General features: G+C 42.8%; 1 protein-coding gene and 1 pseudogene across 1 annotated transcript; both read right to left on the minus strand.

Moving 5' to 3' along the window:
* Window positions 1-1488: 1488 nt before the first annotated feature.
* LOC136463406 (uncharacterized) lies at window positions 1489-7074 on the minus strand. The gene is made up of 10 exons (XM_066462407.1): window positions 6860-7074; window positions 6258-6311; window positions 5512-5571; window positions 5044-5214; window positions 4847-4966; window positions 4195-4271; window positions 4050-4105; window positions 3903-3961; window positions 2168-2215; window positions 1489-2045 (listed from the first exon to the last, which is right to left on the minus strand). Exons 1-10 carry the CDS (start codon window positions 6941-6943, stop codon window positions 1596-1598), a joined length of 1179 nt encoding a protein of 392 aa, XP_066318504.1. The 5' UTR covers window positions 6944-7074; the 3' UTR covers window positions 1489-1595.
* A 2184-nt stretch (window positions 7075-9258) lies between these two features.
* LOC136463407 (uncharacterized) lies at window positions 9259-13552 on the minus strand (annotated as a pseudogene).
* Window positions 13553-27263: the final 13711 nt, after the last annotated feature.

The raw sequence follows: 27263 nt of genomic DNA on the forward strand, positions 1-27263 counted from the left end.
AGCGGCTTTGGGTGATTCGCCGCGACGGAGTGTCGAAGAATCAACCCATAGAGAGCACTTGATCCTTGCGCGGATCAAGGGGGAGCTACACCCTTGCGCGGGTGCTCCAACGAGGACTAGTGGAGAGTGGCGACTCTTCGATACCTCGGCAAAACATCGCCGCGTTCCTTTCTCTCCCTATTTACTTTGAGCACTTACTTTGAGTATTTACTTTGAGCAATTCAATACTTGTTTTACATCCATAGAATTGCTTGCTTGAGTAAGGTTGGAACTTAGGTGGTGAGTTCGTTGTGCTTTAGTTTGATAGAAACACTTTTCTAGGCACAAGGGGTTAATTGGGCTATCCGTAGGATTTGTTTATTGCAAGAGAATTTCGAATTAGCCCAATTCACCCCCCCTCTTGGGCATCTTGATCCTTTCAGCCTGCTCTGTTGTGCCTATCTGTGCTTCGACTCTTTCTTCGCATTGGTTTGTCCTTCGGTGTTTGTTGTTGCCGCTGTCGTTCGGTTCTTTGGCGGATGCTTGGCCACCTCGTCGCTGCTTAGGTGGATGCTTGGCCACCTCGTCGCTTCGGTCTCCACGCTCATTCAGCTGCAGAGCGTGTGATGGCCCTCATTACGGATGCTTTGCCGTAATGGTCCTTTTCCGGCGGATGCTTGGCCGCCGTGGTCGTTTCTCGTGCGGATGCTTTGCTGCTGTTGTCGTGCCGGCTCCCTTGACTTTCTTGGTTATTGCGGCTACACTACACCTTAGGCTACCAATGTGTTTTTGTCTTCCTCTAATAGGCTCAGTCTGTAAGGGTTTGCTGGTGGAGGCCCCCCCTCTCCCGTGCTTTCTTGCTGTATCGTTTGTGCTTGTGGGATTGCGCTGGTAATTCTAGGATTACCGGCCAATCCTTTGTAACAAAAAAAAAACTCTACTTCGGCTTAATAAAATCCGTACCTGAGGTAGGTTCGAGAAAAAAAGTTACCCGGCGTCCTCAGCAGTCAGCACCACTCGCAAGCATACCAAAAAATGCCAAAAAGGCTGAGGCTGTGACATCATAGGAACTGACTGCAACTCCAGTTTACCAACCAAACATCTGAGGTTGTCATACAAATTCACCAGAAAACACAATGATAGGCTGATAGCTAGAGAAGATAGAAAAATAATTACAAAGTGAATAAAAAAAGAACTAACAAATGCAAGCTCGTCAGAACTCAGAACAGAACTAATCACAAAAAGGAAAATGCACAAGAAAGATTTAGTCTGTACACATACCAAATGATTATGAGGCAAAGTTACCACAGGAACCTAGTTAAGAAAACGTGATCACAATTCACAAAAAGAATCAAAATCAATGTACCAAGTCGAGACTTTAACCGAGCTACAGAACAAAGTTTTCAGCCCTGTCAGAGACGAAGGAGGAGCAACTACTGATCATCCACAATCCTATTGGCGCCAGCAGTTTGTGCCAACAGGATAAAGAATCCAGAAGTATATGCCTATCTATCTCTCGTCAGTGTATGCATAATTCTCGATCCATAGCTTCTCTCAACAAATGCTCATCATACTCATGGTCAGAGACGAACTTAACTTTCCAGCTCCGCAGTGTGTTAATCTGATTCTGATTTCTCACCAGTGGAGGTGGAGCCCTCTACCCGGTGAATCTGTTGATTTGATGTCTCACCACTGCAGCTACCCGTCTGGTGTTGACTTGGACTCTTAGCGGCCTGGCTCTCTGTCTTGTCAGACCGCTGACCAGAGCTCTCACCAGAAGTCACAGGACCATCAGGATGGTATGGGTATATGATGTCATAGTGCTCCTGCGTGTGTAGCACGGTCACACGGGGAACTTCATGATCAGGGGGTACTTGATGATGATGACGTGGCCAACACGTGCTTCTTGGCATATCATCTTGGGGATCTTGGCCAATGTAGAGGTCTTGACCAGCTTCTTGAAAGAGGTACTCCACTCGCAGAGGCACCCGAAGTGCCCTGACTAGTGCTGTTATCTGAATATGATCTGTAAAGACCCTACGCTGGATAACTTCTTGAAAGCACCACTGTTTTCAATAAAGAAAGGTGTGAGGATAGAATGAGTGTCATGTTTTCTGGAAAAAGATGCACTGGGTGGTTCAGAACTAAGTAATCCAAGAACCCAAGGTAAACTGGCGGTGATACTTACTTCGGTGAGAGTGCTACCTTCATCGAGCTCAGGTATAAGTGGTACAAACTCTTTTTTTTTTTTTGAAACAAAGGGAGGAGCTCTGCCGCTCAATTAAGACGAAAGAATATTATGTACAAGAAGGTTAGCCAAACGACATGTCAAAAGGCACCCGAGGGACTAACCACCCCACGCGACGCGGTTGAGCATAAACACGACACACTGTCATGGGTCATCGTTGCCGAGCATGGAAGCCAAGCTGTTAGCAGCTCCGACTTCCCATGGCAGGCCACCCACTAGTCACTCCCCGATGGGTCCGAAGCTAACGATCACCACCGGTCATCGTTGCCAAGCTCGAACGAAGAGCAGCTCTGACTTCCAAGCGCGAACCGTCATCTCGCATCGAAAACACGACGATAATCCAAATGCGACGCCTTCAGGAAGGGAGCAACGCCGATGACGCCACCGTCGCACGTCCATAGTGGATCGGGTTTTCACCCTTGGAAGATATACTAGAGGGTTAAACACGATGCCCCCCAATAGGGAAACGACGCCCAACGACGTCGCTGTCGCCAAGGCTTTCGCCCATGAACCCTCTAGCACAAACGCCGAGTCATGAAGCCAAACCCCCTGCCAGCCTACACCGCTAACGCCGCTGTCCCGCCGCCCCACGGAAGCCCCTTCAGAGGGGCATCGACGCGCCGGCTGCACACTGCAGCCGCACAGCTGCGTCGACCGCCACCCCCTCTGACCGGGCCACGTAGAGCCGGACCTGACTCTACCGCTCGCGTCACACCGCCGCACGCCGAGACCACCATTGACCATCGTCGTCGTCGCTCAGGCACCCGCTAATGTCGCTGCCGACAAAGCCGCCAACAGCCACAGGGCTTGTGCTGTCACCAACTCGGGCGCCGCCCCCTGCCCTGAGGTCACCGGGTCTGGACGCCAGGCCCCGAACCGGGCGACCCCTGCCGCCGTCGCCTCCAACTGGACCACAACCGCGGCACCGCCTAGAGCCGGTCTGTCGCCGTTGCCGTCACCGTCGCCCAGGCCGCCAGACCGTCCGTGGGCAGGCTGGTCGGCAGGATGCCGCCCCGGCCACAACCAGCCCTAGAAGAGGCTCGGTCGCTGCCGTAGCAGCCCCGGCTGGTCGCCGCAGCAGCAGCCAAGGCCGTGCGGGGAGAGGGAGGCAGAGAAGAGAGCGCTGCCCCCAGCGCCTGCACGAGCCCCGACAACCGCCACCGCCGTCCCATCCGCCGCCGGCCACCACTGCACCTGCCATTGGCCGCCAAGGCAGATCCGGCCACCTTGGGTTTGGGTCCGGCCATCCGGACACCGGATCCGGCTGCCCGGGCACCAGACTTGCGGCCCCGGCCGGCGGCGCCGCCGCCGTCTTGATGGAGGAGGGGATGAGCGAAGGAGAAGAAGGAAGGCTCCGCCACCATCCCCTGCGCCTGTGCAGGCATGAGCCGACGCCGCCACAACCGCAGCAACCATCCCCACCGAAGCTCCACGCAGCTCGCGAGGTGAAGGACTGCCGGCCCTCTGCGGCGCGCGCCGCCCACACGAGGGAGGGAGAGCCCCGCCGCCACCTTCCTGGCCGGCCGGCCGGCCATGCCGGCGGCCAGCTCTGGTGGCAGCGCGGCGGGAGAGGAGGAGAGGGGTGGGAGAGCGGCGACGGCTCAGGGGTCCGCCCGTGTCGCCCTGCGTGGGGGAGCGACGCGGGGGAGAGACGAACTCCCGGTCCTCTCGGTACAAACTCTTCTCTGTGCGAGCATATCCAGATAGCTGCTACCAATCTGAGGAAAGCAAAAACTGACCAACAAAATGTGTTAACGATGAACTAGGAATTAGGATACAAGTGGAGGAAGGGTAGCTTGGTTCAGGGGGGTGTATTACTCACTGTCGTCTGTCCCCTTATAATCGTTGAAGAACTCAAGAAGTTTCCCTATGCGGTAGCTGAAAAATGGCACATATTCAATACATCATGTGAAATGCATTGGCAGCAACACTATGATGGAATTGCTGGGAAGAAACATATTAGAAACCTGTTAATTGTTGGTATATGGTTCCACCGTCCGTGTGTCTTCCATCTCATTACTTTCTTTATCAGCTTCTTAAATGCCTAAATGAATCAGATAATCACTATATTTTCTTGCAATAAGGCTTACACACTGACTATTATAACAAGGTACGAAAAGATATAAGCAACATAAGATTTGCCTGCGCAGCTTCTACCAGTAAACAACAACTATAAGATAGTAATTGAGAAAGAAAATATTTTATAAGCAAGTAGGAGAAACAAAACATTAGTGATTTGATCAGATGACCACACAAAGCAGCATGGGCGCATTATCTTGGTGTAAGGAAGAAGCATGATCTCTTTTATCTCTCTACAATGATATCTCATTATTGCTGTTCTGTGAAAGTGAACTTATGTGAACATGTATTTTTTATTAGCATTAGATTGTTATGTTTCAAATAAAATCAAATTTGAACCCATGTCAACAGGTTGTAATGTTGTGATGGCATGCCCCTATGCCACTACAGTGAAACAATGGTGCATATCCTGCAAACGATAAAAGAAAAAAAAGGAAAGTGAGATGCCAGATCCAGCTTGCACCTTGATGTTAGTTGAAGAAATGATCTATTAATTAAACATGTTTATCTCAGAAATGGTAAACTTGGAGGTGAGCTTACTTTGTGGCTCCTGGAAAATTCGGAGGCCCACCCAAGGCGTGCATGTTGCCTAGCCACTCCTTTAATAGCAGCAAGAAGACGGTGTTCCTCATGTGTATCATGCCTATGAAGGACTTGCTCCTGTTTTAGAGTGGCGCATAATAGGGTGTTAACCACAAAACGTAAATCTTATTCAAAGGAAAAGGGAGGACACTTACGAGGTAGGAAAATATGAAGCTCCGGTAGAAACACTCTCCATCTCCATGCACTGGCCTAAATTCAGAATAGGCATTGCGAAGGTTCAGAGCATGTGAATGAAATAACACCCCTTGTCCAGCAACCATTTCAAGGAGATTGTAATGCCTAATGAGCTCGGTTATGTGGAGTTTCTGCACAAAAGCAAGAGCAAAGGAATTCAAATCAAAATGATCTGAACCAGGAAGCAGCAGTTCTAATATGGGATTATAATTTGTTAAGTTTTCAGGTTTCCACATATATTATAAGAAAACCTTAAGCCACTAATAAATGCAATGTTTTTGCTGATATTGATTTGTTCGATGAATAAAGAAAGAAAGAACATATACTGCATTTCTTGAATTCAATACAAACTCAAAGCCGATTAAGGTCCCATCACAAACCAATAATATCAATTAGAAGAGGCACGTAAACAGTGTATGGAGTCAAACCTGGTAGCTCACATGAGGTATTGTGTAATTTCGGTTGGAGATTCCTATCCTGTCCAAAAACTATTCCACATAAAATGGGTTAAAAATTCCACAATTTTTGCCAGAATAAGAAGCAATTGTAAATAATTAATGCCAAGATCCATCCAATAGTTCACAGAAGGAAACAATGAAGAAGGCAATGGAACTTTCTAAAATATTACTACAGAAATATCCAAGATCTTATGTATCTGACAATTGTCTCTTTTGCTAATCATATAATAACTTCAACTATTAGACCATTCATCAACATCAGATACCTGTATGTTTATCTTCAGAATTCCTTGGAAACACGTCAAGAAGGACAATTTGTGGTACGATGAAGAGTAAGACATAAATACTGACCGTTAATAATATCAGTGTAAGCAATAACACTTTTTACAGTTTTTAAAATTATGAAAACATCACAACAGCACTGTTTTTTCCCCTTGAAATTCCATATCAGATCACAATAGTAATCAAGAATCATTTAATCTTGGCAGAACAGAAACTATAACATTTGCCATTGCTTTCATCTCTATGCTACACCCATTTGAACATGATCTCCTGCCAGAATAATATTATGATCTCAATATTTCATATAAGCATGGAGAGAACAAAGACTGAACAATCCTGATCCAACATCTCAAACACAAAAATTGGCACAAGAGTGCTCACACCAGTTACCAATCACAACCAAAGATGTAAGAAATATTCAGGTCATATTGTACCTTTCTCCAGAGCGGTTTCTTGCCTTTTTTGGGCCAAAGTGCTGGTGAGTCCACCTGTTCCAAAATTAACGTCGAAAGTCAAATATTCAAACAAGGGAGCAGTGATAACAAAATCGACACTTATCGAGTCTCTTCTCAGCTATTCAAAATATGATTATGCTTTAGGCAAGAAATCAGCCATGCAATGGCTAAAACCAGCAATGCATGTAATCCGCCAATGATCTAAAGAAACTACATTGGTTTATGCTATCTCAAATAAACATAGAGATTGGCCCTGACATTTGACGGTGAAATGAAAGCATGACATCAAACTGAACAGAAATATCGATCATAACAGCGCAAGAACATGCACCTACAAAAGTCTCTGCAAGATCGTTGGCTTGCCACTCTAAGAAACCAAGAAAGAGAAATTGGCCCCCAACATCTGCCGAAGGATTCCACCCCTACTCTAGGATGCCGTACAATTTCTTAGGTCCAGACTCCAGTATCCAAAATCCTCCCCCATGATCCCCAAGAACGGCAGGATTCGATATCCCAAAGGCCAAATCACAAGCAAACAGGAATCGCTCAAGAACGTAGTCGAAATATCCAGGAAACAACACCTGCTCATTCTGTTGCCTCGGCGTTCCCTCAGCCTCGGCTTTCTGGTCCGTTTCCCCGCTCCTCTCCCTCTGGCACTCCAGCATCAGTTCATCGAACACGTTCTTCAAATCGAACGCGGCGCTCGGACCTCCGGCTCTCGAGAAGGAGGGAGGGCCCACTCTCGAGAAGGAGGGAGGGCGTGGAGGAACAGGGGGCTTGCCGCCAGCGGAGCCCCAGGCCGCCCAGAAAAGAGACACGGTCTCCTCGCCCTTCTGCTCGGCCGCCGCAGCTGCGGCGGTGGCGGCGGAGGGGTTCTGGCCTCCGGCTTCCGGTGGCCCATGGACCTCTTCCTCTTCTTCGATGATCTCTAACCGCGGAGCGGAGGGCGGCGGCGTTGGACTCCTCGCGCTGGCGCAGCGAATCAACCGGTTCTTTGGTTTCGTTGTCGTCTTGGTTCTTTCCTGAACCGGAGGCCATCGTGGCGGGAAGAAAAGCCTGAAGGGAAGGGGGTGCGGAGGGTCTGCTTCGCGAAATCTGGGAGAGCGAGGGGGCGGAGGGGAAATACGTGGAGGGCGTCGTTGTTAATGGTAGAGATGATGGGGGGATATTTATAAAGGCCGTAATGGTCGGTACCCTGGAGGAGATACGGTAACGGGGGGCACGAGGGATTTGGGCAGTTTGGTTCTTGGATGATTTTCCTGCTGTTATATCAGAGGAGAAACTAGATTTAAGTTATGTACATACTCTGTGTTCTTGCATACTCTCCTAAAAGTATTGTATGTTTTGTTCTTTATCATGTTAGTGTTTCTATTGGCTTTTCACCAAGTTTTCCTTGAGCACTTTAGACCTTGTATTTTGACCAATGTTGCACCCCCTCTTAATAGTAATACATACATATGCTCAATCAAAGATATACAATATATAAGTCGCCTCTTGAGCTTCTATATATTCAATCGATGCCACCACAATCAAAGATATACAATAAGTCGTCTCTTGAGCTTTCTATATGTTCAATCGATGCCACCACATGGTCAATCTGAACCTGAGGGCTTTCAACTTCGCATGTGGGTAAATCTCCCTTGAACTAATGACTTGCGCACCATGTGATCAAGACTTCACTTTCATCCGTATAAGTCACCACAACATATGATTCAACAATTACTTGCTACTTCACACTGCATGGCTCATCATGGATTGATTAGTTCCTCGGAGTTAGCACATGTACTTGCTTCTGCACCTAGCCTTGCATTGGTTCGTTGGTTCTCAAGCCATTGCTTGCCCTTTACCTTCGTTTTGTACCTTAAAGACATAGCTTGATTTAACCATTCACCCCTATTTTGTATCATCAACAACATCAACTTGAAATCCATTTTTCCTATATCCAATTTATGCAAATCATCAATAACGATGATTATGCATAAGCTACAATCTTCATTCATTTGCTAGGTGATATAATCTTAATTATCCAACCATCTTGTAAATGAGGCCAGGGAAATACATATGGTGTCTCTTCTCTCTTTTCAACTCTATACAGTGGTAGAGGACGGATATAAATTGAGGTGTGGCACAACTATACCAATAAAGCTCCATGGCTCAATTTATAGTAAAGACATAGGAAAAAACCCCAGAAAAAACTAAGATATAAAAGAGGAGAAGACGAAGAAGAAAAAGGTATGGCAGAGGTCCTCCCTAGCCATATTGAGTCCTCAGCCACTGACTCTATACTTGTCATTTGATTATTTATAACACATCTTGTTAGGACCAATCATTTGACCAAATTTGAACCCCAAATACCAATGCTCCTTATTTGATGGACAAGCTAGCCATTCATGTGAGACAAACTTATCTTGATTCATGTCTTCTTTTAATTAATTTTTAAACTTTGCTTGTCACCTAATCATTGGATTTATCTCATTTGAATGACATTTTCTTCTCAGAAGTCCATATACATAAATCATCATGGGAGTAAACACATGATCATATATCATCAAAACATGTTAGTCTCTTAATTGTATTGTCATTTAATATACCAAAGCCGGAACTTGCACCTGTCCAGTTGTTTTTCTGCAAAGTTTTCTCTTGTTATTTTTAACATCATATATATGGTGGATATGGTTAGAGTTGCTTGTTCTATGGTGATAGGGGCAAAGGAGGCACAAGTGGTGACCTCGTTCCTGCTACCCAAACATCTAATTTGTTAAGTAGAATTTTAAAAATTTCAGTGAAAGTTTTATCAACTTAACGACCCCTCTCCCTCTGCCTTTGGTTCTGGCTGCGATGGCCTGGATGCAGAGCAACATGGGCGGGACATGCTAGCTATTTTGTTTCGCACTGATTATATATGAATGAATACTGCACCAATAAGTTCATGCAAGGCAAGTATCTTTCATCAGAACCATACAAGTTCATCTAATATTTGTGTTCTGTTATCATCTCATCAGGCCAAACGACAACTGAGATTCTGAGGTTGCCATACAAGTTCAGGCAGACGACATCATAAGCTGATAGCTAGAGAATACAGAAAAAAGATTTACAAATGAGAAAGAAAATGCAAGCTCGTCAGAAAGAATAACCGTAAGAGAATGCACAAGAATGATTTTCCTTCTATATACACCAAAATATTATGAGGATATTTCAGAGATATGATAACAATTCGCAAATGAATCAACATATCAGATTAACTGACCGACTGATCATCCAATTTGCACCAGCAGCTTGTACCAACGTAAGAAAAAAAGTCCAGAATATTATCTATCTCATCAGTGTATGCCTAATTCTCTACCCATTGCTTCACTCAGCAATGCTCTTATGCTCATCATACTCATGGGCACCAGTAGAAGTTAACTTTAGCCCTACATGTTGATCTGGATTCTCACCAGTGGAGATTTCCTCCTGGGCAATATGTTGACTTGAACTCTCACCACTGCAGCTATCTCTCTGCCTCTCTGGGCAATTTGTTGACTTGAACTCTCACCACTGCAGCTATCTCTCTGGGCAATTTGTTGACCTGAACTCTCAGCAGTTGGCCGCTGTACCTGCGCAGTCTGGTGACTACAGCTCTCAACAATAGAAGGAACAGGACCATCGCGGGGGTAGATGATGTCATAGTGAATGTTTGTGTAGAGCACGGTCACATGGGGGACTACATGAGCATGGGGTAGTTGACGACGATGATTAGGCCAACATGTACTTCGCGTATCGTCTTGGGAATCCTCCTGGCCGCGACTGTAGAGGTCTTGACCATCTCCTTGTAAGAGGTACTCCACTCGCAGTGGCACCCCAAGAGCGGTGACTAATGCTGTCATCTGAACATGATCTGTGAAAACCTTATACCTGATAACTTCGTGAAGGCACCACTGTTTTTAAAGAGAGAAGAGCAGGCAGAATGAGTGTTAGATTTTCTGGAACGGATGCATTATTGGCAGTTCAGAACTAAATAATGCAAGGGTCCAAGGGAAAGCGACAAAGATACTTACTTCTCTGAGAGTGCCATATTCATTAAGCTCAGGTATACGTGGTTCAAACTCTTCACTGTGTGAACATATCCAGATAGCTGCTACCAATCTGAGGAAAGCAAAAACTGACCAACAAAATGTATTGGAACAATGTATTAGGACGAAGTGGAGGAAGGAATGCTTGGTTCAAGAGGGGTGTTTCACTCACTGTTGTCTGTCCTGCCATAACTGCTGAAGAACTTGAGAAGTTTCTGTTTGTGGTAGCTGGAAAATGACACATGTTCAATAAAATACTGAAAATGCATTGCCAGCAACACATCGATGGAATCACAGAAAATCAAATATATCTGAAACCTGTCGGTTGTTGGTACATTCTTCCATCTGTTGTGTCTTTTCCATCTCATTACTTTCTTTATCAGTGTCTTAAATGCCTGAAAGAATCAGATTATTACTATATACTGCAATAATGCTTACACAATACCGACCATTTATAACAAAGGTATGAACAAGTATGATCATGATAACACTTGTCTGAGAACCTTCAGACAGAGTACACCGATTACAAGATAAGTACTTAAGAAAGAAAATATTTTTGATAGAGAAGCACCAAAGAAAACATTTGTGATTGAATCAGATGACCACACAAAGCAGCTTGGGTGCATTATCTCGGGGAAGTAGAAGCATGAGTTATTTATTACTATAACTGTAAATATTACTCATCAGTGCTGTTATATGAAAGTGATCTTATTTCAACATGTATTGATCTGTTATATTTTCAATAAATTCAAATTTGAATCCATGTCAAGAGGTAAAATTGTGATGGCATGCCAATATGCCACTAATGTGAAACAATGTGCATATCCTGCAAATGGTAAAAGAAAAAGGACAGTGAGATGCCAGATCCAGATTGCGACTTGATGTAACTTGAAGAAAATCATCCCTCAAGCATGTTTATCTCAGAAATGCCAAATGTGGATAAGGTGTGAGCTTACTTTGTATCTCCAGGAAAATTCAGAGGTCCAACCAAGGCGTGCATGATGCCTAGCCACTCCTCTAACAGCAGCAAGAAGACGGTGCTCCTCGTGTGTATCCTGCCTATCAAGAACTTGCTCCTGTTTTACAGTTGCACAAACTAGGGTGTTAACCCCCTAAACATGAAGCTTGTTCTAAGGAAAAAGGAGGACACTTACGAGGTAGGAAAATATGACCTCCTGTAGAAACACTCTCCATCTCCATGCACTGGCCTAAATTCAGAATAGGCACGACGAAGGTTCAGTGCATTTGAATGAAATATTTCTCCTCGTCCAGCACCCATTTCGATGAGGTTGTAATGCTCAATGATCCCGGTCGTAGGAATTGTCTGCATGAAACACAAGCGCAAAGGAATTCAAACCATAATGATCTGAACCAGAGAGCAGCAGAACTAAAAATGGATTGGTATGTTAGTTATGCTTTTCAGGTTTCCACATTTTAATGCCCTGTTCGCTTGGGCTTGTTTGGCTTATAAGCCGTACTTTTTCAGCCTTTTCTCTCACACCAAATCAGCCAATAGTACTTTCAGCCATGGCTTATCAGCCAAACAAGTCCAAACGAACAGGGCGTAAGAAAATGACTATACTACTTGTTTCTCAGCTGATATTTAGTGGTTGTTATCCAGTGAAATAAGAAATTAAGGCTGATAAGGTCCCATCACAATCTGACTGTATCAATTAGAAAAAAGGCACATAAATAGTATATGGAGTCAAACCTGATGATTCACATGGGGTATGATTACTGTAGATTCTGGATTGTAGTTGTACATTTGCCTTCCTATCCTCTCCAAAAACTATTTCCATAGAAAATGGGTTAAAATTTCACATTTTTTGCAAGAATTAGCACCAATGAATTAACACCAAGGTCAAATATACAAGGAAATAATGGAAAAGATAACAGAGCTTGTTAAAACAATAGTACGGAAATATCCAAGGACCTATGTATTGTCTTTGCTTCCAATAATATAGTAACATCTCCTATTAGGCCATCCATCAATGCTAAACCCCTGCACATTTGGCTTCAGGATTTCTTACCAACACTAAAGCCTTCATTACATCAGTATTTTACAGTACAGTGAATAATAAACCATCACAGTGAAAACCAAATAATAAAATCAATGGAAACAGCTACCTCTCACATTTTAAAAAAATTCAACGCACGACGACGACAACATTACTTTTCACAGAATACCATACATCTTATCACAATTGGACTTATAAGTGATCCGGAACCATCTAATCTAGGCAAAAACAGAAACCAAGTTTCCATAACAATTGCCAATAACTGAGTTTCCGTAACATTTTCCAATACTTTCATCTCTAGCCTTGGATGCCATGCTACACCATTTTTAACAAGATTTGTTGCCATACTTACACTTAGTCATCTCAAGATCTCATATGAGCAAACAAAAGCACAGAGATCCCAATACCACATGTCAAACACAGAAGTTGGCACAAGAATGCCCACACTAGCCACCAATCACAAGTAAAAAACAAAGGAATATTCAGGACATACCACGTTTGCCATGCCACCTTTGAATTTGCTCCAGAGAGATTCTGCTGCACCTACACAGAATTAACATCAAAGCCAGATATTCAAACAATGGAGCAGCAACCACCAACATACAAAAATGAGAAAGGAATTGCTCATCAAAACAAATATTTATACGAATTCAATAGTAAATTGTAAAACATGCAATCACAATCAAGATAAAATGCAAGCATCTAAACTGCTGCAAGATCGTTGAAAAACAGAAAGACAAATTTCCCCACGGATTCTGCACCTACAATAGGACGCCGCACAATTTCTTGCTTCCGGTACCCTAAATCGTCCCCCAGTAACCCACAAGAACGATAGGATTCCAGCTCCCAAATCACAAGAAAGCAGTTTCGACTCAAGAATGCGCTCCAAAGATCCAAGAAACCTTACAAGTTGCCACTGTTGCATTTCCATCTCCTCCGCCAGGGCCCATTGCTGCTCCAGCGACAAGTTGTCGAACGCCGACTTCACATCCATAGCCCTCGTCACCTTCGGCACCTCCATCGTCGACTCCACCAGCGGGTCCTTCCACGACACCCCAACCTCCTGTCGCCGTCCGCTACCGTGTTGGAGGAGCTCGACTCTCCGGCTCCCTTGTCGGAGACGATGTCGAACGATGCCGGGGAGCTGGCGCCCTCGGACTCGGAGCGCGTCGGGGAAGGTAACGGGGATGGAGCCAAGACCCCCTTCCCCTTCCGTGCGGCGGCGGCGGCCGCAGAGGGGCTCCCGCCTTGGGCTCCCGATGGACCATGGGGCCGTTTTTGGGGAACGTTGGAGGGCGAAGCGGGTGGAGGCGCCTCTGCAGCTGCAGCTGCGGCGGCGGTGTTGGACTCATCGCGGTGCCTATCGCCCGGTTCCCGGATTCGGATGCCGCCCGGGGCCCTTCCTGGACCGGAGTTTGGATTCATCGTTGTAGACCGGCTATAAAATGTCTATCTGATCTCGGCGAGAGCAACTCAACAATTCAGCTATGTTTCTTTTCTATCTCCCCTCTCAAGTGCTTCCGACTCTGCCGGACCCGGACCCTCCATAGTCTATCCTTTTGCTATGAAGATCTCGAGCGGTTAGAAGAATTCTTATGCATAGGATGATTGTGTCGCTCATTCTAGCGCCTCATTGAGCAAGAAGACCAGCTATTACGGTTAGAAGAATTCTTGTGATATCACCTGAGTCTTCTCTCCATACTCGCAAAGCTGTTCTAGTGTTTACGAGGACTAAAATGTGTGGACACCTTCCCCTTATTTGCTCCTCCAAACACCCACCAGAAAAGCCACAGACTTCTTTCCCATAGTTCCTCAATTTACTGAGAAATCGGCTAAGCATATGTTAGGCGGGCGACCTTTCCTCTTCTCTGGCACAATTTTATCAATAGGCCGATGTTGATTCGGTTCACGATGACCTTCGGCCTTGTGGGGACCCAAACTCCCTTCAATCCAAAGAAGCCTTGATGGGTTGATCTCTGATCAATGTAAATTCTTCGTATCTATCCCATGATATTTTGTAATTTGGGAAAGCAATAAGCTCGAATCTGTTATCTCTTTGTTATCCGTCCCCTGAATTCCCGGAGTGTTAATCCGCTTCCATATGCAAGACAAAAGATTAAACATGCAAATGCAAACCTAGACATAAAAAAGAACGAGATGCTAATTAAAATTACAAGAAATTAAATCTATTACATAACATGGGAAAGGGAACTTGGGTCCATAGTATTCACTAACCCACTTGGCAATTACCTTGTCCATAATGACGCACCTCATGAAATGCACCCATACTTTGCCAAGTCATCAAATTCCCTGAAGTCCATCGGACTTCTCACTTCCCTTTCGGGATCCAAAACTTCTTGTTTCTCTTCATGTTGAAAATGATCTCCTTTGGTACCCAAATGCGTTTGGCACCCAATGTTGACTTGCTTGTTCACCTTGATGGCCATCACCTTGTCATTTTTCTTCTTCTTCAAGAGATAAGATGTGGAGGCCTTTTTGTCCACTTTGTTGGTGTAGGCGTTGGAGAGCTTGCTTGTTTCCTTTTTGTTTTTCTCTTTCTTCTTAGCTCCCCTCCTATTCTTCACCTTGCACTTATAGGACTTGTGGCCTTCCTTATGGCACACGTAGCAAACCATGGTTTGTCCTTCATCAAGTTTCTTTACTCGCTTAACGGTGTTATCTTTATGATATTGGACTTACTTCATTTTGCCTTTTACTTGAGTCAAGTCCTTGGTAAGGCAAGCTACTTCTTGCTTGAGTTCCTCATTCTCCATTGCGACCTCTTGTGTGCACGTATCTACAACTTTCTCAATACAAACTTGGTTGCATAAAGGTGAGTCTAAACACAAATCATTGAAAGAAGTAGAAGCATCCTTTTTAGGCATGTCAAAGATAGAACTTTTCTTTTTAGGTGCCTTGGTGAGGGTTGTACCGACGGCTTCAAGATTAGCAACTTTATTAGTTAGCTCATCACAATATTTGCATATGATTTCCATTTTAGCAAGCAAACTTTTATAAGCATCTTGTGAGCTAGCAACTTTTCTTTTAATTTTTTATTTTTCTTTACAAGTTGCTCATCATTGATTGTGCATGCATTTGTTGTTGCACTAGCCTCAAGTTGCTCAATTTTAGTAGATAGTTCAATATTGAGATTGGCAAATGTCTCATATTGTTCAAGCAATGTTTTATATGCTTCTTATGAACTATCTAGCTTTTCTTACAACAGTTTTAGCTTCTTTTGTTGGCTAGTGCAAGCCTTAGCATATTTAAGATTTTCTTGCACAAGTTCATTAAGAGAAGGCATTTCATCATCACTATCACTCTCACTAGAAGATGAGCTTTCGTTACCTCGTGCCATAAGACACACACGAGAAGAGCTTGATGATGAGTGCTTGTGGCCTTGCCTCTTATGATGGTCTTCTTCTTCACTTGAAAAATCATCCCATGACCTTATTGATATGAGGGCTTTGTCCTTGCACACCTTCTTTATCTTAGGTGTGGACTTGTTTGGACAAACTTCCACAAAGTACCACAACTCGCCGCATCTATAGCATCCTTTCTTTCTTTGCTCATTTCTTTGATTGGTGAAGATGAAATCTTAAATTTAGATGGGCACACCCTAGATACTGAGGCTTTGGATCATCTTTTCCACCTTGTTGATAAGTTTGATCGATTCTTCATCAAGGTCAGAGGTGGAGGAGGAAGATTGGTCATCATCACTTGAATCTTCATCTTCTTCATCTTCACTTGAGGAGTTTGAGTTTGAGCTTGTCTCAACTTGCTTGTCTTTCATCTTCTTTTTCTCACTACATGCGAGAGCTTTGCCTTTGCTTGATGACGAGGCTTCTTCTTGATCCATCTTCCGTGATATTTCAAATGCCACTATCTTACCAATAACTATGACCAAAGTCACGGTGCTCAAGTCCTCCATGTTGTGAAGGATGGTAATGATTCTTACATATTTCTTTTGTGGTAGCACAAAGATGATCTTCCTCACGATTTCCGCATCATCTAGCTTCGTTAATCCTATTGAATTAAGCTCATTGATAATTAGATTCAAATAAGAATACATATCACGAACAAGCTCATCATTATTCATTTTAAAAGAATCATAATTTTGTTTAGCTATACAATATTTTTGCTCACGGACATTAGTTGTGCCGTCATGGAGCTCTTGGAGTTTTAACCAAATTTCATGTGCCGTATTTAAAGTGAACACTTGGTTAAACGCATCCATGCTTAAAGATTCAAACAAGCAATTTTTAGCTCTAGCATTGAAATGAATTTAATTTTCTCCACTCTTTATGGTTTATTAGGATTCTTAATGGGTTTCATCCCGTCATGAGTGACTCTCCAAACATCCCGTCGACGACTCTGTTATTTTTACCGATGTATCGAGAAGCGCGCAAACTTCTCCTAGTCCTCGTTGGAGCCCCTCTTATGAGGACATGACACACATGCATATGATCATGTTTGGCATATGGTATGAAGGGGTAGGAGGCCAGCAAGGATGTCCAAGTCAAGAAGGAGGCCCGAGGCTAATTCGGTTCGAGTCTCCGAGGTGGAGGCCCAAAACAACTCAAGTTTGAGTTTGCCTCGGCTTCTAGGACCAGTCTGCCTTAAACTGGTCACCCAAGATGCATCCGAACTCCATTTTTGACGATCCACATATGGTTGGAAAGCTAATTTGATAAGGAATCAAATCCAAGTGGTCTCACATCAAAAGACCTTCATAATCAACGGGAATCATCGAAACAAGTCAGCGTCCAGAATCTGCCAGGATGCTGCAACACCGTCTTTTGGTCTGTTGGACCGTGTATCGTGTTTGGGCCCATTAGGGGGCGCGTCCAGGGTAGGCGACGATCCTAAGACCTTTATAATCATACACCGCTGTCATCATTAGGTTTTAGGTTTTGCTTAGATTAATCTATCAAGAACAGTTTCGTCGTTCATCGGTTTGCGAGACCCCAACTTCGTGAGATTAATCATTCATCTGCAATTTGGTTGCTTTCTTTCTTGTTTTTGCTTGTGTTCTTCATTGCGCAGGTAGGTATTAGCCTTTTTGGCAAGGTCCACTAGATCTATGTCTCAGTTGATATCCAGAGGAGTTGTGTTGCTAAGATTACAGGGTTCGATCTTTCGATCTGAAGCCGGATTGGTGTGTCATCTGACGGAAGATCAGGATCCTTGTTTCCATTAGGTGGTATCAGAGCTAAGGTGTACCATTAGGTTCACATTTATCCCCTAGTTTTTAGTGTTTCGCATTCGTCCCATAGTCCAGTGCCATGTTTTTTTCCTGTCCTAGAACCTTCCGCGCCATATCCTTTGCATATTTCGGTTTCAGAGTCCGTCGTGTGGAGTTTGTGTCCTAGTCGAGGTCTTGTTGCTGGTTAGGTTGTGTTAGAGTCCAGTTCGTGTGTTTTCCCCCATCGTTTCCATTAAATCCTTGCTGCCGTGACCAATTTTGCGCATATTGTTCCCGTTTTGTCCTCTAATTCGAAGCCAATTCTTAAAACATGTCTAGTTTTCGCATACGAACTCGGATTTCAATGTTCCATATATCAAAATTGATCAGAAAAAAATTTTAGATCCATCCATCCCTGGCCTCGTAAGGGTCAGAAAATTTTAATTTGGTCAAAAACTGGTCACAAGATCCTCTTTTCGTGGTCATAAGTTTTTTGTAGTTTTTGAGCACGTCTTCTAAAATTTCCACAAGCCACACCTTTCACTTGTTTAGGCTCATATTTTATGTGGTTACTTCTTATGTGCTTCTAAGTGAATAAAAAATATCAAAAAAATAAAAAGAAAAAGTTAAAATTTCTCCAAAAAACAACGACAGCAAAAAAAAAATAGAAAACAGAGAGAGGCAAAAGAGGAACAATATCTAGAGGAGCACATAGAGAAGACCAAAGTGAGCTATGTTAGCGTGTGCTGTCTAGTTCCTTGTTTTTGTTGCTCTTGCTATCCGCCATACTTGTTTTTTCATACCCCTATCACCTTGCAATCCACCATACTTGTTTGTTACACACCTGGTACTTGGAACATTTTAGACCAGCAACGAGAACAAGTACTTTGAACTATAATTCAGCATTACTTTCTGCTACTGACTTGTGTGCCAGATATACATATTATTCTTTGTGTGCCTTCCAAGCTCCACAAACTCTTTAGATCAGTACAGAAAAAGGGCCTTGCAAGCTCGGTACCACTGCCTCATAGGTACCATGAACCAGCCACCGGTTGTACCGCCTACTGCTTACATTGGTAAGAACTTTGTAAGAGCTTGGTAAGATGCTTCCACTTGCTATGAAAAGTGAGACCACGACAACCACATAGTCATTTGATAGAGAAAATACTCTTGTATTGTCTTTTGCTGTCTTCTAACAATGACAGGTTGTTCGTATCCATTGACTTATGATGGTATAGATGCTGATGAGTACATGGAGTGTGAAGTTGCCATAGATAACATATTTGCTACTCGCTTTATGTGTCCAAGGAGGAAGGTAAAAAATACAGCTAGTGTTTTGCGACATTCTGCTTTATTTTGGTGGGAGTCTTTAGATCCTTCTGATAAACCTCAAACTTGGAATAATATGAAACTCCTTATGCGAGAAACCTTTATTAATCCACCTCCTATTTTAACTTCATATGCTAAGGTGCACCATTTAGAGGAAGAGTCTGTTGTTATTCCTCTTGCTATGACTAACCTTCTGCAGGATAATGTCCATAAACGAGAGGATGACATGGAAGAAAATGAGGAGCTCACAACCTCATATGCAAATTCAGAACCATCACTTCACAATGCACCTATTACTCCTACTGAGAACACATGTAATGCTCATGGTGCTACACTCATGAAAGGTGAGAAATGTTTTAATGTACTAAAATTTTCCACAAACCATGCTATTATAGAACAATTGTTAGTGGAACCCTCTCTTGATTTATCTCTATCCCGTGATAATCTGCTTGAAGTTACTTGTGATAAAGATGAATTGGTTGATGATGCTTCAGTTTTACATGTTTTGAAACCAACCACTTGTGCTAAAAATAAACATTTTATTCATATTGCTAATAAAACTGATGAATTCAAACTATTGTCTTCTTTATATACTTTGGGTTACATTGAATTTGATGTTTTGTGTAACCTAGATTATTTGGAGGAGAGACTATTTAAATATGTTGATTTGCCTTGGTTTTCTAAACACACATATCATGTTATTGACAAATATAACAAGGGACAATATATGATACATCGAGTATATATTCGTAGTAATATGAATTTTTCTTTTGTTGTACAAGGTTATGATCGTTTAGAGGGCAGCCATAATAATACAAACATTTTCTCATGTTCCTCAAAGAAACAAGTTCACTTCCAAGAAGGGGAGCATTGTTGGTGGCTACCTATGTCTGCTAGACCATCTATTCCTGTATTGTCTTTGGTTAGTTCTAATCTTTTACAGGATAGTGTTGACATACATCGTGTGCATTCGGACCATGGAGTTTACATGCTTGCTGAAATTTCTTGGAAACATGGTCATGTTCCTTCTCACACTTATTTCAGTTCCCTTTGTCTTCGCAACCCCGTTCTCCTTTATGTTGTGCAGGATCAGTTTCAAGCACAATCGACGTCAAGAATAGCTTTTCATCAAGGGGAGGATGATGAGGACATGACATCCATGCATATGACCATGTTTGGCACATGGTATGGAGGGGTAGGAGGCCGTCAAGAGTGTCCAAGTCAAGAAGGAGACCCGAGGCTAATTCGGTTCGAGTCCCCGTGGTGGAGGCCCAAAGCAACTCAAGTTCTAATCTGCCTCGGCCTCCAGGACCAGTCTGCCTTAAACTGGTCACCCAAGACGTATCCGAACTCCATTTTCGACGATCCACATATGGTTGGTAAGCTAATTTGATAAGGAAGCCAATCCAAGTGGTCTCACATCAAAAGACCTTCAGAATCAACAGAAATCATCAAAGTCAGCGTCCAAAATCTGCCAGGTTGCTGCGACACTGTCTTTTGGTCCGTTGGACCGTGTATCGTGTTTGAGTCCATTAGATGACGCGTCCAGGATAGGCGATGACCCTAAGACCTTTATAATCATACGCCTCCACCATCATTAGGTTTTGGGTTTTGCTTAGATTAATCTATCAAGAACAGTTTCGCCGTTCATCGGTTTGTGAGACCCCAACTTCGTGAGATTAATCATTCATCTGCTATTTGGTTGCTTTCTTTCTTGTTCTTACTTGTGTTCTTCATTGCGCAGGTAGGGATTAGCCTTCTTGGCGAGGTTAATCGGATCCATGTCTCGGTTGATAACCAGAGGAGTTGTGGTGCTAAGATTGCAGGGTTCGATCTTTTGATCTGAATCCGGATCGGTGTGTCATTCTCTGCCACAACGATAGTTATCACTACCTGACGGAAGATCGGGATCCCTGTTTCCATTACCCTCACAAAGAGCCAAGCTCTCGATCGGATAAGTTCATGGATAGCTCCGGGCCTTCCCCACGCGCAAACGAATCTTCGGTTAAGCCACTCATGGCAAAGCCTCTCCCAGACTGCTCCCCGCCGTCTTCACTATCAAGGGTCCGGTCAAAATACCGTGGGCCTTATTTCCTTCGGTTTACGGTGGCGGCCACACCACAAATGCGGTTGGTGTGGTCTCGCAAGACGACAAGTCCCTCCGATGTACAACCATTGATGCGCGCAAGCACCGAGAGATAAGAGGTATTCTAACCTCACTAAACACTAGGCATAAATCTAGAGCAAGCGTATAAGCGGTGGTCTAATCAACCTAAGCCCTTCGCAAAGCACCTACGCTAATCACCTAATGAATCACTAAGCACTATGTAAGTGGAGATCACTAAAATAGTGTATCAACACCTTGGTATGTTTTCTCACTTCTCCACAGCTCAAATTGCCGGTTGGAGGGTCTATTTATAAGCCCCATGGAGAAAGTAGCCGTTGGGAACGAAACCCAGCTTTCTGCTACTGACCGGACACTACTGTCGTCCTGACCGAACGCGTCCGGTCGTCCCGATCATTGAGCGCGCGTGTAGAGATCGAACGCACTGCTGAGTCCAGTCATCATCAACCGGACGCGTCCGGTCGCAATTCCGCCGCTCTAGAACCTCTGGACATGATCGGACGCTGCACTTTGTGTGTCTGGTCATCCAGTGCCGCTACGTCCGGTCACGTTGAAAATATTACCGTGACGAAGAATAGTGTCATCGGTGTGTCCGGTCACTGCTTCGCTCAGCGTCGGGTTACAGCTACTGACGCCTGCTATTGCCAAGCAACTGATCGGATGCGTCCGGTCCTCATAAGGCCGCGTCCGATCACCTCTGCCGAGCTCATTTCTTCACGATCTCGCGTCCGGCTTGGTTCCCATCTTCATGCTTAGACTTCGCTTGATATCTTGGGTCTTCTCTTGTGCTTTTGGGGCCTTGCTTATGGTGTTAATCATGGGATCATCATGTCGCCTTCGTCCAAGTCACATCTCGCACCCTATTGAACTACAAAATAATTACTTATAAATTCATTGGTCCAATTTGTTTGTGTTGGTCATTAAACACCAAAATTCAAAGTAAATGGGCCTAGGGTCCATTTTTCTTACACAGCTTTACTTCTCCCTCCATTTTCTCACAAATCCATGTAGCAACATGAAAATATAAAAAAAGCAAAGTTGTTCATCTTGATCTGCTCTCCATCTTTGCTTTAAACACCACTTCCTAATTCTAATCGGTTAGAGAAATCCAAGGCCAAGAACATCGGTACATTGAAACTGATCCCCAAAGCTTCAGTTAAGGTTTTGGAAAATAGTTAGATTAGCCATCTTAGGTGAATTAATTAGTGATGAACCATGAATCAAATATATCAACCAAATACTCAACAACTAAGCTTAAACATCATATCAATCAATGAAGCAAAGTTTGGACAAATTTTATTTATGAAAATTGATTTATTAATTCCCCCAAAATTAAACTTAACCCTAATTTCCATGACAGCCAAAAATGCAAGGGAGGGAAAAATAGCATTAAATTAAATCTTTAGAGTCCAATTGCAACATGTTTAGCTTAGAAACATTACTACATTTTGATCCCACATTATAGAGCTCACTCCGAACAACAAAGTTTATATTAACTAAATTTTATTTGTTTAAACAAATTCACATATATAAAATCACAAAGAACTTTAAACATTATTGTTATTAACATTTCATGCAACATATGAAACACTATATATGCAACATAGCCATGCTATAATTGAAACATGAAGTGCATACATGACATGATACTTGGTGATTATGCTTGATGATGCTCATGATAAAGTTTTAATTGCTTTTAACATCTGGGATGTTACATTTTTCCATCAGCATATTCAGGTACACCTGAGAATAGGATTTTGAAACAACCAAACATTCTTGGTCATTCAAAGTTCAAATGAACAGCTCAAGCTCATTGGCAATAATTTCAGTATGTATAGGGTTGATGATAAGAGAAGGAATTCTCATCATCAACGGGATTGATCAAAGTACTACATGGAACATCTTAGGAAATAAGAATAAATTAATCTATCACCTAATGGAGGTGATCAAGTATCTACTTATTGTTTTCGTTCAAAAAAAGTATCTATTTATTGTGTACCAAGCATATTTTAGATGGGAGCTCATATTGCCCAAACAAAAAGTATCTCAAGAGAACTTTGTGAGTAGTTAATTATTTCCCCTTATGATGAGTAGTAGGGCAATGGATTCATGTTCAAACTTCACATGACACTTTTCAGCAAAGACGAATAAATCAATTTATCATCCAAAGGAGAGTTATCTTGGCATATTGTGTACAATAAAACTCTATAAGAACCAAAATTACAAAAGAAGAAAAACTGTTCTAGTTAAATTTGCTTTTAATTTGCATCTCGCTTTCTACTCATCTAACTTAATTAAGATTCTGTAAGTTTTTAAAAAAAAATTGTACTACAGTTTGATCAGTATGCAAAATGTATACCTCCCAGCTGTAAGACCGATCATTAACATGTTCATTGCAGAAAATGTTGAAGAAGTAGCACCAAACATATATCCATTGATTTTTGAATCAATGATAAAACACCAAACTTGATCAGATATATTGTTTTTACTTTTATTTTTGAAAGGGACACTTGACCCGGTCTTGTTTGGAAACCATTGTAGGAATCAGGGATCGATCCCTGGCGGGCCAACTCCCACCCTTGGGGGCTTAACTGCCTGTTCTATGAGCAGTTCCTTTGTATATTGTTTTTACTCGCTAACAGGAGTATCATTATATATAGAATTCAGCAATCTCTAGGTCTGTTAGCTATGGACACTGAACAACTGCAAGCCTTCATGGAAGCACTGACTAAAGCTAAAATGGGAAGGGAAAACAAAAGCAGTACACATGCTCGTAGGACAAAGATGAAAAGTAGTGATCTTCATCAGTTCTAAGTGCTGTTCAGCTGAGTACCTGGTGACGACATGACCGCCGTAGCCTCACGGGTATTTGCTATAGTCTGCAAAAGATGATTCATCTGAAAACCCTGTAAGGCTGTAAGAATTTGTATCCCTCACTGTTAGATAGTTGGATATAGATAAATCCTGAAAATATTAATAGCAAGTAAACAATGTACTGCACTATCAACAAATAATGGCACATAGCATTTCTCAGTACGTAAGGATAGATCAATATTAAAAATATGAGATTACCGGCAAGTACTGAAATGAACATGGTGACATGATGAAGCTAAGTTGCAGTAAGTTTGGCATATAATTCATGTACCTTAATATGAGACATTGTACCGGTATTGTCATGTAAATCAGTTTAGACATGGTGATAGGATTATGGACCTATGCTTGGAAATCTACTTTTCAATGTAATCCTCGTGAACACCTAAGTATTTTTATTTTTTATTTTTTTCTTTGATGTTTCATTCGCTTGGTTGATCCGCCAATTTATTAGGACCGTATGCAGTTGGGACTCTATCACAACCTTGACACACAAAAATACTAAAACTCATTGCACGAACTTGAGAAGTGAAAGGGCCTAACCATATGAAGGAGTATATAGAAAACTCAGCATGAACATTAGCAATTCGTTGGGCCATTGGGTCCTGAAAAAATCGGTTAGCAATGTTTGGTATGAACTCAAAATAAATATGCACAAACCAACGGTAACACCATGTTTGAACCTTGAGACCGAAGGCATTGAAATCAGGGTCCCTGCATACAACCATGAAGAGATGGTGCCGCAACTACTCACATGAAATCGTTCTGACACTCCGCAAATGGAGTTTTCCTTCACTGCAATTCCATTGGCATATAATTGCTTGAACATGACACATATTTGTCGGTTTGAGTGTTCAATCCAGGCTTCATAGAGCCAATCTAGGTGATGGAACCGGGGAATCTGAGGCTAAACCGAACCACAAGTTCATGATAATAAAAAGTCATGCAACCTGAACATAAATTTTCTAGTTCAATGTCACAACTGGATTTACATATGCCAGCATTCCCATCTCTGAGATTTGTTCTGATCTCTCTGTGATTAAACCTGAAAGGAGAAATCAAGCCGTCAGTTCCTTCCATGCAAAATGACACGTGAGAACCTAACCTAAGTCCTCTTCTTTCGTTTATTTTGTGATCGTGTAACACACGCTGCATCCTCCATTAGTAATGTGAATTAGTTATTTACACAAAGCAAGCCATAGTAACGTGCTGCATAAAAAATGGCAATGATAATGAATTATTGCTAAAAACAGGATGCACAATATGCAAAAAAAAAAAAAAAATGAGCCCTGATTTTAGGCCACACATTCCATTCTGCAGATCCTAGTGAAGCAAAATATTATTGGACCGAAGTTATTGGCAAATCTCCAAATTAAGATGAATGTTTGGCCTAATAATAAGGCTATAATAGCCTATCAGATAAGAAGGTCACCTTCTTGGAGAGGACCGGAAGGCCTCATTGGGTGAACAGTAGGACCAGGAGCAGGCAAGCAGCAATCCTAAAAGAGACATGTTTCTAGCACCTTGAAAAATCCATTCTAATATTGGTCGCTGAACGAAAAGAATATGGAGACAATAGCATTCCATGGATAAATTTTCTAGAATAAATGTACTAAAATCCACTTCACGTACTCGTATCACCAACGATGCTAACTAATCCTCACATGATTGAGTCATTCCACGCCTAGAATTTCTATTTCATAGTGATTGTACTGATTATTTAATTCCTTGAGTCTTTGGTTGTTCGAGAGCACATACCAAATGGCGAGGGTTCTCGCAGAGGAGGACGCGGCCAACACCGGCACTGGTTCGTGTCTGCTGTTGTAGGCAGCGCGGTTCGTGGAGATCTCGAGGTCGTGGCGGCGGAGTGCTCGTGGACGGAGGTCGCCATGGTCGGAGGAGACATACGCAGGGTACGAAGCGACGATGATAGAAGGTCGTAGGATAGAGACGATGAGCCAACCTTCATAGCGCGTAGGACCAAAAAATTCTGTAGATCGACCTGAGCGTGTTATATGGAATTGAAGGACAGAGCAGAGGATAGAACGAACGGCGGAGTCACAAACCTAGGCACAAAGGGGCTGTTTGGTCCTTTTTTTTTTTTAGTCCCTGTCACATCGGATGTTTGGATACTAATTTGGAGTATTAAATATATTTTAATTACAAAACTAATTACATAGATGGAGACTAATTTGCGAGACGAATCTATTAAGCCTAATTAGTGCATGATTTGACAATGTGGTGCTACAGTAAATATACTCTAATGATGGATTAATTAGGCTTAATAGATTCGTCTCGTAAATTAGTCTCCATCTGTGTAATTAGTTTTGTAATTTGAATATATTTAGTACTCCAAATTAGTGTCCAAACATCCGATGTGACAGGGACTAAAAATTAGTCCCTGAAACCAAACACCCCCAAACTGGAGCAAAAAGGCAACCCTACCGGAGCTAGAAGAACCGAGGGGCAAGAGGCACCTAGAGCGGCGGCGCTACGCCGGGCCAAGCAAAAACGGCGCGTCGTTAGCCCAGATCTGCATGGAAGCAAGCGAGCGCTAAGCAGTAGGAGCTGTGGCGGATCCAGGATTTGAACTCAAGATATGCCGTCTAAAATTTTTTATATATAATTTGGTAAAACCATTTCTCAATTCGGTAATAATTATAAAATTAAATGTAATTTGATATACACACACTAAATTACATGATAAGTATGAAACTGAAAGACATAAATTTTAATATAAATAGTTCAAACGTTATATTAACAGTCCCAAATATAAACATAAAAGAGAGTATGTAAGAGACTTATCATACTACTTATCTGACTTTTTAAATTGTTTTATAAGGGATGTGAATGTTTCAATTATATTATCTTTATTCACTTAAAAATGCCTCTTAACAAATTCTTAATTTTGCTTTCACTAAATCATTGTAGAAAATACCCTATCAACAATTGCCGTTGCCTAGCAATATCAATAGGCGTTATGTTTTTACATAAAATAAAAGAGAAGAGACAAAAACAGAGATGGAATACCTCGGTAGCAGCAGCGAAGTAGCTGGGGCGGATCCTCAATCTGACCATCTTAATGATGATTAGTGGTGACATCGTGTCCTTGTAGCCTCGCCTGAGCGCGTGTACGGCTTCGTTGATCGGAGACGGCGGTGATCTGAGACCCAGCGGCATTGGATCGATGGACTCCTACCATAAAGTCCCGTTGTGTGGGGTCCTTCCAAGTGACATCGTGTGGCTGTAGGCCGGCCCATAGCTGGTATAGACCGTGTCACTGGGTGAGGTCGTGGGCCTCGAAAGTGAAAAGGCCTCACGCCGCACGGCGCAGCCTCAGTTAGTTATTTTGTAAGTTTTTCTGTTTTACTACAGATAAATATACATGTATATATACTCTATGCA

The sequence above is a fragment of the Miscanthus floridulus genome, chromosome 7, assembly GCF_019320115.1.
Source record: "Miscanthus floridulus cultivar M001 chromosome 7, ASM1932011v1, whole genome shotgun sequence".
NCBI classification, from domain to species: Eukaryota; Viridiplantae; Streptophyta; class Magnoliopsida; order Poales; family Poaceae; genus Miscanthus; species Miscanthus floridulus.